The following is a 17,437-nucleotide window of genomic DNA, read 5'->3' on the forward strand; positions in this document are numbered from 1 at the left end:
GGCCCCTCATGGATGTGTGCCAGCATAATTTTCTCAAACAGCTTGCCTAGGATCGAGGTAAGACTAACCGGTCTATAGTTTCCTGGGTCCTCCTTCCTGCCTTTTTTGAAGATGGGAACCACGTTGGCCCTCTTCCAGCCCTCCGGTACCTCACCAGAGCACCACGAGTGCTCGTAAAGCTGTGCCAGGGGACTTGCAATGACCTTGGCCAGTTCCTTTAGAACTCTAGGGTGGAGATCATCCGGGCCGGCTGACTTGAATACGTCCAACCCCTCCAGAAGCTCCCTAACTAAATCCTCGCTAACCTGTGGCCCAGGTGTGCCTCCCTCGGGGCCCAAGGGGGTCCCAACAGGGAGGTGGCTGTTCTGGTCCTTACGTAGCAAGACGGAGGCAAAGAAATCTTTAAACATGTTAGCTTTGCCATCTGGTGTGATGACCAAATTTTCCAACGCGTCCTGCAAGGGCCCCACATTACCTGGGACCTTCTTTTTACCCCCTATGTATTTAAAAAAGGACTTCTTTGTCCTTAATCTGGGAAGCTAGTCCCAGTTCCATCTCTGCCTTGGCCTTCCTAACTACCCCCCTACATCCTCGAGCAACTACAGAATAGTCCTAATTCAATTAGAACCTCTAGACATTGTATTAATATCAGTAATAATATCTTTGCATGTATTTTTGACATGATTGCATGGCACTACAGTTCTTGATTTTTAAAAAGATGCCACCTGTCAGTGATGTGTGTATTATTTAATTGAAGAGAACATGCATGAGCAATTAAGTCTTTTACTAAGTTTCTAGTTTATGTACACCTCTTAAAATTCCTTCTCTTGGAAATGGAGAAATTTAACTGTTTTAAAGGAAAATAGTTTATTGAAACATCAGTCAGTTAATTCAGAGTCACTTATTACTCCGTATTTCCAGTTTTGTTTTCTATACCTCTGCTGCATATGTAGCTCATGGTATGCATTTTTCTTTTTTGCTATAAAACATTTTAGTTTATTTAGGTCCCCTGAAGTTCTTTATTATCTCTGAGAACCAGGCTAAATTAGTGCAACATGGATGCAAGTCTTTGAGAAGTGAACTTAAAGGTAGTCACACTATTGCAACTTTAAAAAGCGGGTTCAGGGATGCTGTTTGCTTTCATCCATTACAAGAAACGTTTAGGCACTCTCACAGTTTAAAAGAACATTTTAAACTACTCTTAGACTAGAATGAGGGATACTTCGACCACTGCTTGATATTTCTTAGCTAAGAACTGTGCCCTCAATTCGCAAACAAACAAGGAAAATGTCCAATTGCAATTTATTTGTGATGCAGTCTGCCTTCTCTAGAGGCTGCTATCATCTTCTGCATAAATCTGCTGCTAGAAAGCTATTACTTTGGTAACAGCTTAAAGCTGTTACCCCAATTCCAGTAGCTGGATAAAGCCCTAAATTACAGGGGTTACTAATGCAATCTGAACATTGTAATACGCCCAGACATTTTCTTTTTAGGAAGGAAACAAAGAAAATTAGAAATTTTACATTACAGGTTGTAATTACAAATTACAGCTACTACAAAAATGAAGAAGTTATTAAATGCAGTTTATACTATATAACTTGAGCTTTCTTGTTAACACGCTGTCAGTCAAAAGCTTAACTATCCATATAAAAATCAATCAATACTGATTATAAACTGTTTGGGACAAAGCATGGGTCTTGCTCCGTGTCTTATATTGAAGCAAGCAAACTGTTAGCTGCCAACAAATAATAACAATAATATAGGCATGCAATACTATCTATTAGTAGTTAAGATAGTAATGATAATATATCCAAAAGTCACAAAATAGAAATTCACTAAAGTAAGACATTTTTAATGCCATATTTAACATCTATGTGAAGTGGCCAGAGTTTTTAGAGGTGTTGAAAACCTATAGCTCCCATTCATTTCCCAGCTGGGGAAAAGCTGTGCTAATACACTACCGACTGTGCCACTGTGCAGTCATTTAGGACTTGCTTTAGCGAGTACATCGGTCATTTCCAACCCTATTGTGGTGCATATGCAGTGCAAAGGTTGTTTCCAACCCTATTGTACAGTAGGAACTAGCTCATGGCTGCTGTGCAGCAGTATTGGCATCACAGTTCATGCCCACTGATGCTATGTCACCATAGTGACAAGCTACATCGCCGTAGCTCATCACTATGGCAATATAGCATCTTGTGTAAATGCTCCCAGTGTTGCTGAAAATCCAGCATCTTATTCAGGAGCCTGTGTACAGGTAGGTGTCTGACTTTAGGAAACCGTATGTGAAATTTTGGCCCTGCAGTAAGAAGATGACACACTCAGAGTGTGTTGGGGAGAAGAGGTATGAAAAAGGAAAAAGGAGGGCTCTAGGCTCAGCAAAGTTATTGAAAGACTAAGCAAGAAGCAGCCAACTCACCTTTTATATCTGCTTCAAAGTGTGCCAGAGTTCCTGCCCTAGTGGTAATCTGTTCTTGTGCGCATAGCCTGGCACTGAAATCAGTATGTTTCAAATTCTCCATTATCTGAGACATCCCTCAGAAAAGTACTGCCCTTCAGTTCCCTTCCTTCCCCCAAAAGCATGATTTACAGCCATATGACTAGTTTCTATGAAAACCCAGCCTACAATCAACAAAAATGTCATTGAACCTAAGAGGTTCATCAGAACATTTCCAATCAGCTTTAAGCTAAATTCCTGTTTAAAAAACATTGGCTCTTATCCTGTAAAGAGATTACTATGGCTAGGTCTGTGCCAAATTGCCTGGCCTGTTGTGTACTGTAATGTATGACTTTTGGAAAAGAAAAAGATGTTTAGAGTAGATCTTAGCATAGAAACAGACTTTATCTGATGTTGCATTTATGCTGCCATAACAGTTCTTAAATATCAAGCAAATAGATGTCCTTACCTTTGGTTCTGCCACATCAGCAGTAAAATAAAATGTACTAATAAATTGTTCAGTTTTATTCCAGTTGACATCTATTTGCTCTGTGGCAGGAGAGTGCGGGCAGCCCAGAGTGTGGGAAGGTGCTCTGAGGACTTGAGGGATCCAATCCAGTACACCCTGAGCAGGAACAAGCTCCTCAAGGCCCCAGAGCACGTGCTTGCCTTTCCCTGCTTGCAGTGATTCTCAGGACACATCTTACTAAGTGGGGGAAAGTCTGCATACATGGTGGCATCGAGCTTGGGACCCAGGGAATCTCAAGCACCCCATGCCTCCACTATGGAACCCATGTGACCCTGGGCCTCCATGGGACCTGCACTGACTTGTGCCTCAAACAAAGGTCACCGTGGGTCCTGACTGAGGGAGGGGCATGGGAGCTGGATAATATCCATGCCATGTGTCTCCACATGTGGACCCATGCAGACCTGTGTGAAGCACAGGTCAGTGTGGGTCTCATGGTAGCCCAAGTTTACATGGGTCTTGGTGAGGAGGCATGGAGCACCTGAGATTCTCCAGCTCCTGTGCCCATCCCCATACCAGAACCTATGCTGGCCTGTGCTTCATGTGGAGCCATGAGTCTGTGTGAGTCCCCATGTGGAGGCACAAGGCACAGGGTTTTTCTCAGCCCCATTTTCACTCTGCACCAGGATCTACATTTACTTGTGCCTCCATGTGGAGAATGGTCAACATGGGTCCTGGCAAGGAGGTATGCAGTGGCATGGGAGCCAGGAAATTCCAGGATTTGGTGCAGGCCCCAGCAGGGAGGCATGGGGCTCTGGGAATTCCCTGGCTCCCACACCGCCCCAAGCTTTCTTGCCAGGACCCACACTGACCTGTGCTTCATGCAGAGGCATAAGTCAGCATGGATCCTAGCATGGGGTGGTGCAGAGTGGCATGGGAGCTGGTAATACCAGCTGAAGCATGGGTCAGCATTGGTTCCAGTGCAGGGCTGTGCAGCAGTGGGGGAATCCTTGGTATCCTGTGCCACCTTGCCAGAGGCAAAGGCTCAGATCAGCACATATCTCCATGTGGAGGCATGCAGTACTAAGGATTCCCCAGCTCCTGTGCTGCCTCACACTGATCCATGGCTCCACATGCGGCACAGGTCAGTGTGCGTCTGTAAGTGGAGGCATAGGGTGCTAGGAATTCCACAGCTTTCGCACCACCCTGTGCCTCTGCACCAAGACCTTTGACTCCGTGTGAGCCACGGGTCAGTCCAGGATCTGATACAGGGCAGCAAGGGACCCAGGGAAACCCCAGGTAGAAGGAACATGTTGCCCCTTGTCCCACTTCAGGCAGGAGGCTCAAGGCAGGGACAAAGGGCAATGTGTGTTACCCAGTAAATGAGAACTTGTGACTATTTATAACCCCATAAGGAGTTTATTTTTAAAGTCATTTAAAAAAATAAAGTTTGTTATATGAGTGTACTAGGAGTCCCAGAATGCTAAAATTCCACCTGGTCTTTTTAATAGGAACTCATTATGATTCAGTGAATTTCACTTTCCAAGGCAGGAAACTCATCAATAGGTGATACATTAAAGACTCAGGACTCTGTGTGCATGCACATGTGTGTGCTAAACATATACACAGAAATATCATTTTTGAATGAGCATCTTAATTTCCTCCTGATGCAGTCCATGATTTTACAGTGTGTATAAACAGATAATTTAAAGAGTACATACTTCTGTCATCTGACCTTCTCCTATGCTAGTGGTGCTCAACCTTTTTCCCTGGTAGGCCAGATTGGCAGTGCCTGATCCCATTTGTGGGCCAGATCCAGCTAGTGGTCCTGATCTGGTGTCTGGGATGGGCACAGTGGGCACCATCTGGCTGTGTGGAGGGGAGCAGGGGTAGGCTGGCTGCAATGCAGCCCCTCAGGTGAAAAGAGCTTGACCTGGCCCTGGGGAAGGGAAGAGGGCATGGCTTGACCGCAATCCAGAAGTGGGGAGGGGGATGTGGCCGGGCTCTGTTGGGGAAGGGGACATAGCTTGATTCCCACCAGCCATGCAGGGATTGGGGTTTGGCAGGGGGAAGGGTGTCTGTATTAGTGGCTACTTCTCCCCCTGCCAAATGTGCAGATCCATGGGGAGCTCCACTGGCTAGATGTGATGGCTCTGTAGGCCACAGTTCCCAAATATTTTCCTTGTACCCTATAGTGAAAATAATCAACCTCTTCTAACACAAAAACTATTTTCCGACATTCACAAAGTTCCTACAATGGAACTTTTACCTGCCATATCAAATTTAAGCTTGTCATTTCAACCCCAGTGTCCTCCACCTCCTCTCACTTTTCTCTAACTCTGGTCTGTCAGCTATTATTCACTCCTGCCCTCTACACTTTAACAGAGCAGAGGGTATCATAAGGCCAATGTCTATGGTATTCTCCATGCCTCCACACATCCTTATACTATTCTCACTGCGTCAGCAGTGGAACAGGGCCTTAAAAATGATTGGGAATTTGTGTAAAGGAGTCTATATTTTCAAAACTTCCCTTTTCTTCTCTTTTATGCTGCTTACCCAAAGTCAATCTTTTGAGATGGAGTACCATCTTAGATGTGTGTGTATATATGAAACCACTAAATATCTCACAAGATACTGTAACTTCTACATCCCTCTACCCAGTTTCTTGTCTCTTTACCCCAACTGACACTGTCATCTCTTCATATTGCTCTTCTGTCAATTAAAATCCCAGAACAACAAGGTCCATTTAGCACTGACCCTCATATCTGCACAGTTTCACCCAAAAGTCTTGTGATGAGTAGTGCTTTGCAGGTTCAAAACCTCAAGGGTTATTTTTGCTTTATCTAACAAACTATACACATTGTCAAGTCACAGTTTTCACATGTAGCCCAAACCAGATGGGAAAATCTGTGAAATCAGACCAGAAAAAGACAACCACTTTAAAATACTGTTTTTTTTTAAACAGTGAATGTTATATTTGTAATAAAGATAGCACCCTTTTGTTTTCAGGTAGTGTGTGCTGGTTGAAGACAATACACATTTAAGAAAGTGATGCAGCATAGTGCCACACACCTTGTTCCTTAGGCATCTTGTGGTATCTGGCCAACAGTGAATGCTTCTTGTACAGGTAAGACAAACCGTTTGGGGAAAATAAGTGAATTCTAGTACTTGGAAACAAGTGCTTAAAGGTGGCTTCCTAAACCCATCTTTGGATATCTAAATATCAGGATTTTCAGAAACACTGAAGTGGGAATTTCTGGGGCTCATCACTTTTCCAAATCAAGCCATCAGACCTCAGAAGGTCCCTTCTAGCCCTACTTCTTGATGATTCTATGGACCTATAGCCTTTTTGAGGCGCCAACCCTTACAAACACAAGTGTATTTGACCTTGCTCATGTGAGCAGTCCCATTGATAAACTGTTCATAGGAGTAAAGCTAAGCATGTACACAACTGTTTGCAGGAGTGGGGTCTAAATCCTTCTGGCTGGTAGGTTCTGAAGCCCCAATTAAAAAAGCATTAGAAGAGTGTGAAAGGGGAGATGTGGGCTCAAATATCTGCTAGCTCTCAGAAAAAGCAGAGGGGCTGCTGTTTCCAGTGGCTTCCATCTCCAAAGGACAATGCTGTTGGGGCAAGGTTGTGACAGCATTAGGGCCTTGTTGCAACTTATGCTGTAAGATGCACAAATTGTGATCAGTGTGAATGCTAGCTTGGAGTTTGGATCAGTCACACGCTTGGTTTAGAAACCTTCTCTGACTGTCTCCCACCTGTACCACTGTGACTTGCCACTAGCAGCCTGGTGAGCAGGGGCAGGACTAGGAGCTGAAGGTGTGAGTTGACACTACAGGACTGGTGAACCAGAACAGACTTCTATCATAGAATCGTAGAAAATTAGGGTTAGAAGGGACCTCAGGAGGTCATCTAGTCCAACCCCTGCTCAAGACAGGATCATCCCAGCCAAAGCTTTGTCTAGTCAGGTCTTAATAACCTCCAAGGATGGAGATTGTATCAACTCTCTGGTTAACCTGTTCCAGGGCTATACTACTCACCTAGTGAAAAAATTCTTCCTAATATCTAGCGTAAACATCCTTTGCTGTGACTTGAGATCACTGGTCCTTGTTCTGTCATCTGCTATGACTGAGAACAGTTTGGCTCCATCCTCTTTTGAACCGCCCTTCAGGTAATTGAAGGCTGCTATTAAATCCCCTCTCAGTCTTCTCTTGTCTAGACTAAATAAGCCCAGTTCCCTCAGACTTTCCTTGTAAGTCATCTTCCCCAGGCCCCTATTTTTGTTGCCCTCCAATACCTCCACATCCTTTTTGTAGTAGGGGGCCCAGTGCTGAACACAATACTCCAGATGTGGCCTCACCAGTGCTAAACAGAGGAGCACACTGCTGGCTCATATTCAGCTTATTGTCCACTGTAACCCCAGGTCTTTTTCTGCAGAGCTGCTGCCCAGCCAGTCAGCTCCCAGACTGCACTGATGCATGGGATTCTTCAGTGCAAAGTGCAGAACTGTGCACTTGTCCTTGTTGAACCTCATGAGATTTCTTTTGGCCCAGCCCCCCAATTTGTCCCAATTACTCTGCATCCTAACCCTACCCTCCACCATATCTACTGCTCCCTCTAGTTTGGTGTCATCTGCAGACTTGCTGAGGGTACACTCTGTGCCATCTTCCAGGTTTTTGATTAACATACTGAACAAAACCAGCCCCAGGATTGACCCCTGGGGCACTCTACTTGATGATGGCTGCTAACTAGACATCAAGCCATTGATTACCACTCTCTGAGCTCAATGTTTCAGCCAGTTTCCTATCCACCTTACAGTCCATTCATCCAGCCTGTACTTTCTTAGCTTGCCTGTGAGAATGTTGTTCAAGAGCCTTGTTAAAATCAAGATATACCACATCTAGTGGTCTTCCTGCATCCACACAGCCAGTTGTCTCATAGTAGAAGGCAGTCAAGTTGGTCAGGCATGACTTGTCTTTGGTGAATCCATGATGACTGTTTCTAACCACCCTCTTCTCCTCCAAGTGCTTAGAAATGGATTACTTGAGGATCTGTTCCATAATTTCTCCAGAGACTGAGGTGAGGCCGAGTGGATCCTCCTTTTCCCCTTTCGTGAATATGGGCATTATGTTTGCCCTTTTCTAATCATCTGGGACCTATTCTGATCACCATGAGTTTTCAATGATGATGGCCAGTATCTTTGCAGTCTCATCAGCCAACTCTCTCAGCACCCCCAGGTGCATCCCATCCAGCCCCATGGACTTGTAATGTCCAGCTTTGCTAAATAGTTCCTAACCTTTTCTTTCACTGCTATTGGTTGCTCTCCAGGCAGGGGTGTGAGATCTTGGGATGTTGGAGGACTTCAACTTGGGTGGCACATCTGTGGGGAGTGGTCACACCTTAATGTAGGGACAGGCAGTTATTTCAGGCGGAGGGCTGCTTACTGAGTTTTGGCAAGCCATCGAGGGCCGCATGACAGGGGCAGATAAATAGTAATTTTCTAAATCTTTTAGGTGCCCCACAGGCCAAATAGAATGGCTTAGCGGGCTGCATCCAGCCTGTGGGTTGCATTTTTCCTGCCTTGCCTTAATGGAACAGGAGGTGGGTAGGGCAGATCAGAGAGAATCCTGTCCTGGAGTGGCATAACTTTGAGCTGCATAATGAGTGCTTAATACCACTTTAAGAGCGTGTACATAAGTTGTTTTTCTGTAGCCATTTAAAGTGCTTTATTTCCGTGACTGAACATAAGTGCGCGGCCTTATAGCACTTTACAAATGGGTACAGTGCTTTACATTAACCCTTGTTAAATGAGGTTTTTTACAGCACTTTAGCAACGTACAGCACTTTAAATAAATTCTATACGCTGGTCAAATTTCTGAGCAGTGGAGAAGCCCCAGGAGGCGGCAGAGTGCTCCCTGACTCCTAGCCCGGAAAGTGCAGGGAGGCTCAGATCTCCCCCCCAAACACTGCACTTCTGTCCGGATGAAGAGCGCTGTAACAGTATAGTGCTGTGAAAAGTGTTCTGAATTACAGTGTTGTAAAATGTACATGCGGCACTTCTGTACACACTCTAAGGTGTGGGGACAATCCCGGGGTTAAGATGCTCTAGGAGCAGCCCAAAATCCCTCATTCATGTTTTAGGTCCTCCCAGGCTTCGGCTGCCACAGGCAGGGGCCCGGGGTGACCTGCCCAGCACCGCCACCCAGCAGGGGCCCGGCATTTTGCGGGAAGGAATCCGTCACACGCTTCTGCAGCAGAGGAATCGTCCCCCTTTGTGCTGGGCACGAGGGGATGACAGGAGCCTGAAGTGAGGGGGGAGGCAGAGCAGAGATGCACCTTCATAGCCTGAATGAGGGGGAGAGAGGGAGAGCGGGGAAGCCCAACTCCCTCCCTCAGATGCTGGCAGAGGAGGGCACAAAGTGCCAAGTGTGGGGCGCAACTGGCACACCGGGAGGGCGAGGGGGAAGCCAAGTGCCCCCTCTCCATCAGAGAGGAGGGTTTCCCCCGCCCGCAGCAGCTTCTGCCAAACAAAACATGACATCATCCTGCACAGGGCTCCTGCAGCCCCCGCCCGGCGCCTCCACCCCCAATACGTCATCCCCCTCGCGCTGCGCCCCCCGCCCGCCCGGCGCCGAGCTCCGGGGAGGGCGGGGGGAAGGGAACCTCACGGAGACTCCGGGCAAAGGGCAGAGAAAGGGCAGCGGCTTCATCTGGGCTTCACGTTCCCATTAGGCATGCGCGGAGCCTGCGCACATGCCCGCCAGGGGGTTGGCGCAGGCGCAGAAAGGAGATGGGGACTCGGTGAGGCAGGGCAGCTTCTGCTATGACACCTGCAGCATGTGCCAGGAGCTGCAGCAGCAGCAGCAGCAGCAGGCGCGGTGCATCCTACTCGCTCCAGCGTGGTAAGCGGTGGCGGCAGCAGCTCCCTCTCTCTGCGTCCCTGCTGCCTTGCACAGTATTTCAGCGGGTGCATGGTGACCTTACAGAGTGTGCATTACCTCACAGGTAAATATCAGCTGATCCGCTGTGACAGCAGGAGCAGGAGCAGAAGCAGGCAGCAGCAGCAGCCCACAGAGCCTTTCTGGAGGTAGCAATTCATTCATTCCTTCACTCATCTTGTCCCTCACCTTCCTTTATTCACCCCTTCCCCCCCCGCCCCCCATGGAAAAGCCAAAGGGCTGCAGAGGATGCTGAAGCCTCCATTAAGGACTCTTCCCACCACTGCAAAGACTCTGAGGAGTATTTAGTACTGGGGGGGGATGAATATTCCTGAGCCAGAGGCAGCTGCTAGTGTTGCAATGCACTGCGGTTTCAGTGGAAATGGCTAAGGGGAAGGATGCGCTGAGGGGCGGGAAGAGAGGGAGCTTCAGCCTGTTGCCCACTTTTAAATCTAGCTAAATAGACACCGGTGCGGCTCCCCTGGGTACAGTGCTTGGTCGCTAGGCATGCGGTTTTCCTGGCTGCGAATACCCAAGCTGGTCTTGGTCCTGCCACGGAGATGGAGGGAGAGATGCTGATGCTGGATTCTTTGGGGAAGAGGGAAGCAAGGGTCATAACTCGATGCCTGCTGCTGAGTATCCCTGTGGCAAGAGCTGTCTTTCCTACAAGGGCTGGTGACTATTGGGCATCAGGTATTTCATTAGGAAATGCCACCAAGGTATGGATTCATGTTCAGAAAGAGAGTGCACATATATATATGTGTGTGTGTGCTGTGTGTCTATGATGGGGGGAAGCTTAGGGAAACTGTCATAGGCCTAAGACATAATGTTGTTTGACTTCTGCTGTACTTTAGTTTTTCTATAGTTGTCGTTTTTTTCCAGTAGTAAAAGTGCACATTGCCTACCACTGGCCTTTATACCTACTGGCTATTCTGTTTATGATACTGGTCATTGTACTGTATTTGTGTATGGGGGCACATACAATGGATTTTAGTGGAGGGATGAAAAGGGAAAAGAATCAAGTGCAGATGAATAACAATCAATCGCTTCAAAGAGCAGGTCTTGATTTTTCTCCCCCGCCCCTGAATTTAACAGTGTGCACTCTCTTATTTCTTAACAAATATATCAGGGATCACTGTTGTAGGTGTCCTATGAAATATAGTTGTATAAGCTAATGCTTGATAAATAAATTATTGTAAAATATATGATCATATACAATCCTTCTATGTATAATTATTTACCTACTCGCTAATTTACCAACTTTAGTCATTTACAGTAAACATCCTAGTTACTACAGATTGACTAGTTCCTAACATAGTGGGATATCATTTATGCTGTGGAATAATTATTAAATGCTAAAATTAAATGGTGCTAGAGGTACTGTGGTCAGATGAACCTCATAAATATGCATTGGGATCCATCTGTCAGCATTTACAATGTTTTCAGTACTGTTTAAAGCCCTAACGTGAATAAATGTCACTTAATAAATCCTGATAAATATCAGTGACCTAAGAGGTCTTGAAATGAGTTTTGTGAAGTAAAAAGTGCTGAAGCAATATTGTAAGCTTGTTATTTCTCATCTTTAAATCCTGTCACAAGCTTGAAGTTGTGTAACTTTGCTTTTTAACCTTTATTTCTCACTTTATTGTTGTCAGTGTGGGAAATGATGTCATCATCATGAAAAAAGGCAGAGATTTTCACTTTTAATCCCATCTTTGCTGTGGAATCCAACAGCAGTTTCCCAGACTTTCAATTTAATGTCAGGATGTAGCACTCATATCACTAGCAGTGGTGGGCATATGTACTAGTAAGTTTTTGTCATGCTTGAAGCACCCAATACACTATTCATGAAAGAGTGGTACAGAGTGCTGTATACTTGTACTTATTGGTGCTTTATTGACAGAGAATGTGTGAGCGTATGTTAAAAGCCAACTTCACAACTAGTTTGACTTTTCAGTACCCCTTAAAAGATAACAGCTCCACTGACAGTTCTTAGAGATTACTCTTATTCCTGCTGAAGTCAATGGCTAAATTCCCTGTTTAGGCAATATCATATACATTGCCTAAAATGTATGAAATACGTTATAAGTGTATGTGTGTGTGTGGGTGTGTGTGGTTGCCTGAGTATCTACTTTGTTTTTAAAATGTTTGATATATCAAGAGGTAGAATTTAATATTAAACAACTGAAGACCAAACCTAATTCCCTCCACTAAAATATCATGCATAAATCAGAAATGTTGTGTCCTGAACACTTAAAGTGCTCACTTACAGTTTTAACCAGTGAACTTATAGTTTTAACCAGAATATGTTGTTATAATTCTGCAATGGCAAGAGTAAATACAAAATTGTCCCCCAACCACAACTGAGCATATAAATAAAAAATGTAATTTTGTATATGTGGCTGCTTAGTTGTGTTCATATGTAATAATTTCCATGAACAATTTCTGTGCATTATTGTTTGTATGAACCAATGGTAGCCTGCAGAAAATCATGCATCCTCAAACATACTGGCATCTCCTGTTACTTATAACTGTGTCAAGCCCTGATCCTGAATTTAGTTGGTGAGTTCCTTACACCCACATGGACTCCTGTTGATTTTCACAACCTACAAATTGCTGAAAATTAAGATGGTGTCTGTGAAACTGTTGGGTAGAAATTTATTAAGTTTTAGAAAAGGTCAGAAGGGGAGGTTGGTTGCTTGGTTGGTTTGCTTTTGACCATGAAAGGGTTTGTAAAGAAATTTTTTTTCCTCATACCACTTTTATACCAGTGTTATTCTTTTGACTTCAGCTTGTAAAAGGCTCAGCATCATTATCCTAGTATATTTGAATTGAAGTCAGTGGAAACAGATTGATATAAAAATGGTGTGAGAAGAAGCTCAGCCTTATTTTTTTTTGTACAACTGAAAGTCCAAGGGAATTACTTGTGAAGAACAAAAGCCATAAACAAATATGCCATGACCTTCTATCAGAAACAAAGAAATTTGTTGGTAGTTGTTAAATGGGAACTTATTAAAATTTTTATTTCATCATTTTTTGTATTGAAATGTGAGGACTACAATCTTGAAACAAAAAGTTCATCCAGACTAGTAATTCCAATTAATCTTCATTTCTGGTGTTAAGCATAGCTTTCACATTCAGTATTATCAATTTCAAAAGACTACTGTGTTTTTTTTTAAAGAGGTCTTCTTAAATATATTGTCAAAGCATAGTATGATAAATTCTAATGACTGTGTTTTAAGCTATCATTCTTTACATCCATCATATAAAAATCCCCTCCCAGTTACCACACAAAATATAAGTACTATGGAATATTACAAACTAATTAATTGCATTATGTGATTTAACCTTTAATTAGTATGAGCTACACAGTTCATGTGTAACTCTGTACTGTATGAATTGTCATGTCACAAAAAAAAATCTATGGGAGAACGTTGGTCTGAGTCATAATGGAAGAATGTGGAGCCCAAAGGCATAAAACTGGTGTACTTGCATAATGAGTCAAGCCCTTTGCATTTAAATTTTAGTTCATGCTTACTACATTCATTATAAATCTAGGAAAGAAACTATCATAAATATGATGGCAAACATTATAGAATATTCAAGGCTACTAGCCCCGGGTATGGTCTTTTCTTTATGGGTTGAATCCTGCTTCCATTTAAATGAATGGCTAATTGTGTAAGATCTGGCTCCAGTTGTGCAAGATCAGGCCTTAAATAATGATATGTGATACAGTTATTTTGTCTAAGAATACATGGTATCATACAGTATGAACTCCAGTGTCTGATACAGCCTAGTGTCTTATAAAGTCAATCTGTATCCTTATATTCATTTTACAGATAGTGGAAAAGTAAATGACTTATCCAAGAATGCAGGTGAATCAGTGATAAAGTTCAGACCCACATATACTGTAATAGTTGGTTAATTTTTAAGTTGAACAGCAGTTTCCAATAATAGGTGTGGATATCAAAACGTGTGGTGAACTGTTTTACCTGTAGGAAGCCCCACTGACTTCAGTGTCCGTTGCATGTTCAAAACATTAGTCTGGTTTTACTGGATATTAATGAAATCACACGCAAAAATAGGTCCTAATTCAGCTCTAAAATGTCTGACGTCATGGGGTAAAATCTTGGGTCCATTAAAATCAATGGCAAAGTTCTCATTGACTTTAAGGAAGTCAGGATTGCATCCTGGGAATTGTTGTAAATGAAGTCTAGTGGAAGTCCATTTTGTCCAGTCTTCAGTTGATCTAGAGTCCTTAAGAAATCAAGGAGACACCAGCTATGTATATTTTATGGAACCAAAAGGCTAATTCTGGAAGTTATAGGTGGTACCATGAACAATATGGCCAGGAGTATTCAGGAAAAATCAGTGACAAACTTTTACCTACTGGTCAGTTTAGAAGAGGTACATTTTTCAAGGGTAGAAGAATGAAAGTGATATCCTGGCTCCACTGAAATTAATACCACAATGGAGCCAAGATTTCACTCTTTCTTTACTGAATGATGAAAGATGAGATTGGGCTAGATATTTTAGAGTTCTGAATCTGAAATGAAGAGGAATGAGGAAGAACCTGTGGTTTCTTGGTCCCCAGTGGTTGGCTTTGATAAGTGACTTTAATCTCTCTGGGTAATATTGGGGAATGACAGCTTTGTTTTTGTCTCCAGAGGAAAGTGATGTTAGTTCTAAATTAATGGATATAATGCCCAGTTCTTGCAGTGATGATAGCCTCAGAAATATGCAAAACTGTAACAGTGACAATTGCATACTAAGCTGTGTTCAGAAATATACCAAGACATTTTTCAGAGCAGTTATCTTGAATTAGAAACTTATTTAGATTTTATCGGGTACTTATCTTTAGCCACACAATTTTCCCAAGCTGACAGAGCATGAATGTTTTTTGATTTAGAGTTGTTTGGGAACAGATATTTGAAAATTTCTTCACTTACATAAATACTGTAACAGTGACACTTTAAATCATCAAAATCAGTCAAAATTCTTGGGTAACTGGTGTAAGAGTGCCATCTTATTTCATAGGGCTGGTGTTTGTGGGGAGCCTAGATTACAAGAACTACTAGCAATAAGACTCATTATTTTTCAAAAGTACACAATGCTTTTAATTTTTAAACTCTTTGTAAAACACTGCTTGCCTGCAAATTTCAAAATATGCTCTATAAAATAATCATCCATTTTGTTATGTCACATCCATAAGGATTGTTATCTTTTTGCTTTTAAAGAATAGGATGTCTTCTTGAGCTCTCCTACATCTGTAGAATTTTTAGAATTTGGCTCACTTAGAAAAGAAACATCAGGTACGATGCAAAGTGCAGAGTGTTCAGCTGTTCGGATCTTCATTCTCAAAAAGTAGTCATCAGTGGCTAAATATCTACTCGGAAGGAAGTATCGAGTGGGAGGTGATTCTTCCACTCTGTTCAGCACTCGTGAGGCCTCACTTGGACAACATTTTCCAGTTTTGGGTATCATACTTCAGGTTGTAGACAAATTGGAAAGAGTCGTGTGGAGAGTATCAAAAATTATTAGAGGACTAGGAAAAATAACTTGAAAGGCTGGAGGAACTGGGGTTATTTAACCTGGAGAAGAGTAGACTGAGGAGAGTTGACAGCAGTCTACAAACATATCAAGGGTGGTAAGAAAGAAAATGGTGATCAGCAGGGATCCAGGTTTTCTGTTTGCTGTGGAAGAATGTGAATTTTTTCTTTTAACAGAAAAAAATGTGGATTTTTTTTTTTACTTTGAAGTGCAGACTTCCAGCCTGCAAGGGGCTGCTTGGGGCTGGAGGTAGTGGGAGGAGGTAGGGGGCAGACCGTGCATGTATACGCACACACATGGACGTGGCAGCCAGGCGGCAAGGAGAGCAGTTCCTGCAGCTCCCTCCAGGTAAGCCTGTGGGGGGGAGGGCAGATTAAGGCCCCCACAGTGAAAGATGGAGTAGGTCAGGGCTGGGACTAGCCAGCTGGGCCATACATGGGGCCTGGGGCGGGAATGCAGGGCTCAGCTGGGGGCTCAGGATGAAGCTGGGGGCAGTGTGGGGGCTGGCTCCCCATGCTGCATGCACTCCCAGGGAGGAAGGAATGTGGGGCACAAGCCCCCCAGATTTGTGCACAGGGCAGATGCAAGACCTGGCATGGGAGAGCAGGAAAGGGCAAGCAGGCTTAGTGCTGGAATTGGGAGCTCCACTCCAGCTATGCCACCATAGCAAGGCACCTCCTTCCTGCCCTTCATTTCAACTCTGTACTACTGCCATCACTGCTGTCAGGTGGGTAGGGAGTACCTCACCAGGGGGAGGGCAGCAGGATGGAGAGCCCTAAGCCTGCAGCAGGCAGCCTGCACTCTCCACACCCCCCAATGGGCTGTGCTTTGGCCATGTCTCATCTGTGGGGGGGGGAGCTGGAGCTGGTCTCTGTGCTCCACTCCAGCCACAGCAGCTGCCACCTCCCGTGGGTGACAGCCATGGCTCAGGTGATGTGGTGGGGGGGGGCAGGAGGCTGTGGGTCACGAGTGTGGGGCACCAGCGGTGTTTGGGAGGGGAGGGGAGCTGTGGGTAGGGAGTGATGGGCACCAGCAGGGCCATGGGGCTGTGGGTTGGGAGTGAGGGGCAACAGCAATGACAAGGATAGGGCACTGGAATATCAGGGCTTCTCAGCACCATAAAGCAGTGGGGGGACAAAGCCACAGATGAACCCGCATCCTGATGAGCAAATGGGTAGGGGGAGCTCTGATTTTTTATGATAAAACAACCAAAATCAAATGCCAAAATATATAGGTATTTAGTAGGGGTGCACTGATAGAGATTTTTGGGGCCAATACTGATAGCTGATTTTTAAAGAGGCATATTGGCCGATACTGAACCGATTTCCGATACATGGCTTTGCAGTTTTTTTTCCGTGCCGCATCTAACTGGTAAGTCTGGTGTGGTAGAAGGGGAGCTAAGAGGTGTGGCGGGGCAGATCAAGGCCTCTGTGGTGAGAGAGGGAATGGGGCTGGAGCTGGGGCAGGAGCAGGTGCTGACCAGCCGGGGCAGGGAGGGGCATGGGAGAGAGCCGTAAGCGGCTCGTCTGGTAGATGAGGGGGGAGGGCATGTGCCTCCAGGATCTGTGTGGCTCAGGGTGGGCTGCAGCTGGGGCTGGGGCCGGGGCCGGGGCCGGGGCCAGGGCGGGATGGAGGCGTGGCTCATCAGGGAGGAGCGCAGGAAGGGAGCTGGGTGCAGCTCCCACTGCTGTGCGCTGCTTGTCCGGTGCTTGTCTGGTGGTTCCCACCACTCATCTGGGAGGGAATGGAGGGGTGCCCCCAGATCTGCCTAGCTGGGAAAAGCTCAACCCCAGCCTGCCCCGTGCAGATCCAGGGGCACACCTTTCTCCCCGCCCGTGCCCACAGATGGGTGGCAGGAGCCACCAGATGAGCACTGGATGAGCCATGCACAGCAGCAGGAGCTGCCCCCTCCCTTCCTGTGCCTCCATCCTGCACCAGCCCCCGCCCCAGACCCAGCTGGGCAGCCCCTTCCCCAGCCTCAATCTCAACCTCAACCCCACACCCTCCCTTACTACGAGGGCCTTAATCTGCCCCCCCAT

General features: G+C 45.1%; 1 protein-coding gene across 5 annotated transcripts in view; it reads left to right on the top strand.

Moving 5' to 3' along the window:
* Positions 1-9,716: 9,716 nt before the first annotated feature.
* Positions 9,717-17,437, top strand: part of DTNA (dystrobrevin alpha) — a 360,592-nt gene continuing 352,871 nt past the window's right edge. For 3 of the 5 annotated variants that reach the window (XM_090039921.1, XM_090039915.1, XM_090039923.1), the window contains exons 1-2: positions 9,720-9,812; positions 9,916-9,997. In XM_090039921.1, coding sequence (XP_089896047.1) covers positions 9,734-9,812; positions 9,916-9,997 — 161 coding nt within the window. In that variant the 5' untranslated portion in view covers positions 9,720-9,733. Of the gene's footprint in view, positions 9,813-9,915; positions 9,998-17,437 lie in introns of all 5 variants that reach the window. The other 2 variants (XM_090039920.1, XM_090039922.1) reach the window with 2 other exon arrangements.

This window comes from Crocodylus siamensis, chromosome 3 (genome assembly GCF_052110815.1).
Source record: "Crocodylus siamensis isolate JL-2025a chromosome 3, ASM5211081v1, whole genome shotgun sequence".
NCBI lineage: Eukaryota > Metazoa > Chordata > Crocodylia > Crocodylidae > Crocodylus > Crocodylus siamensis.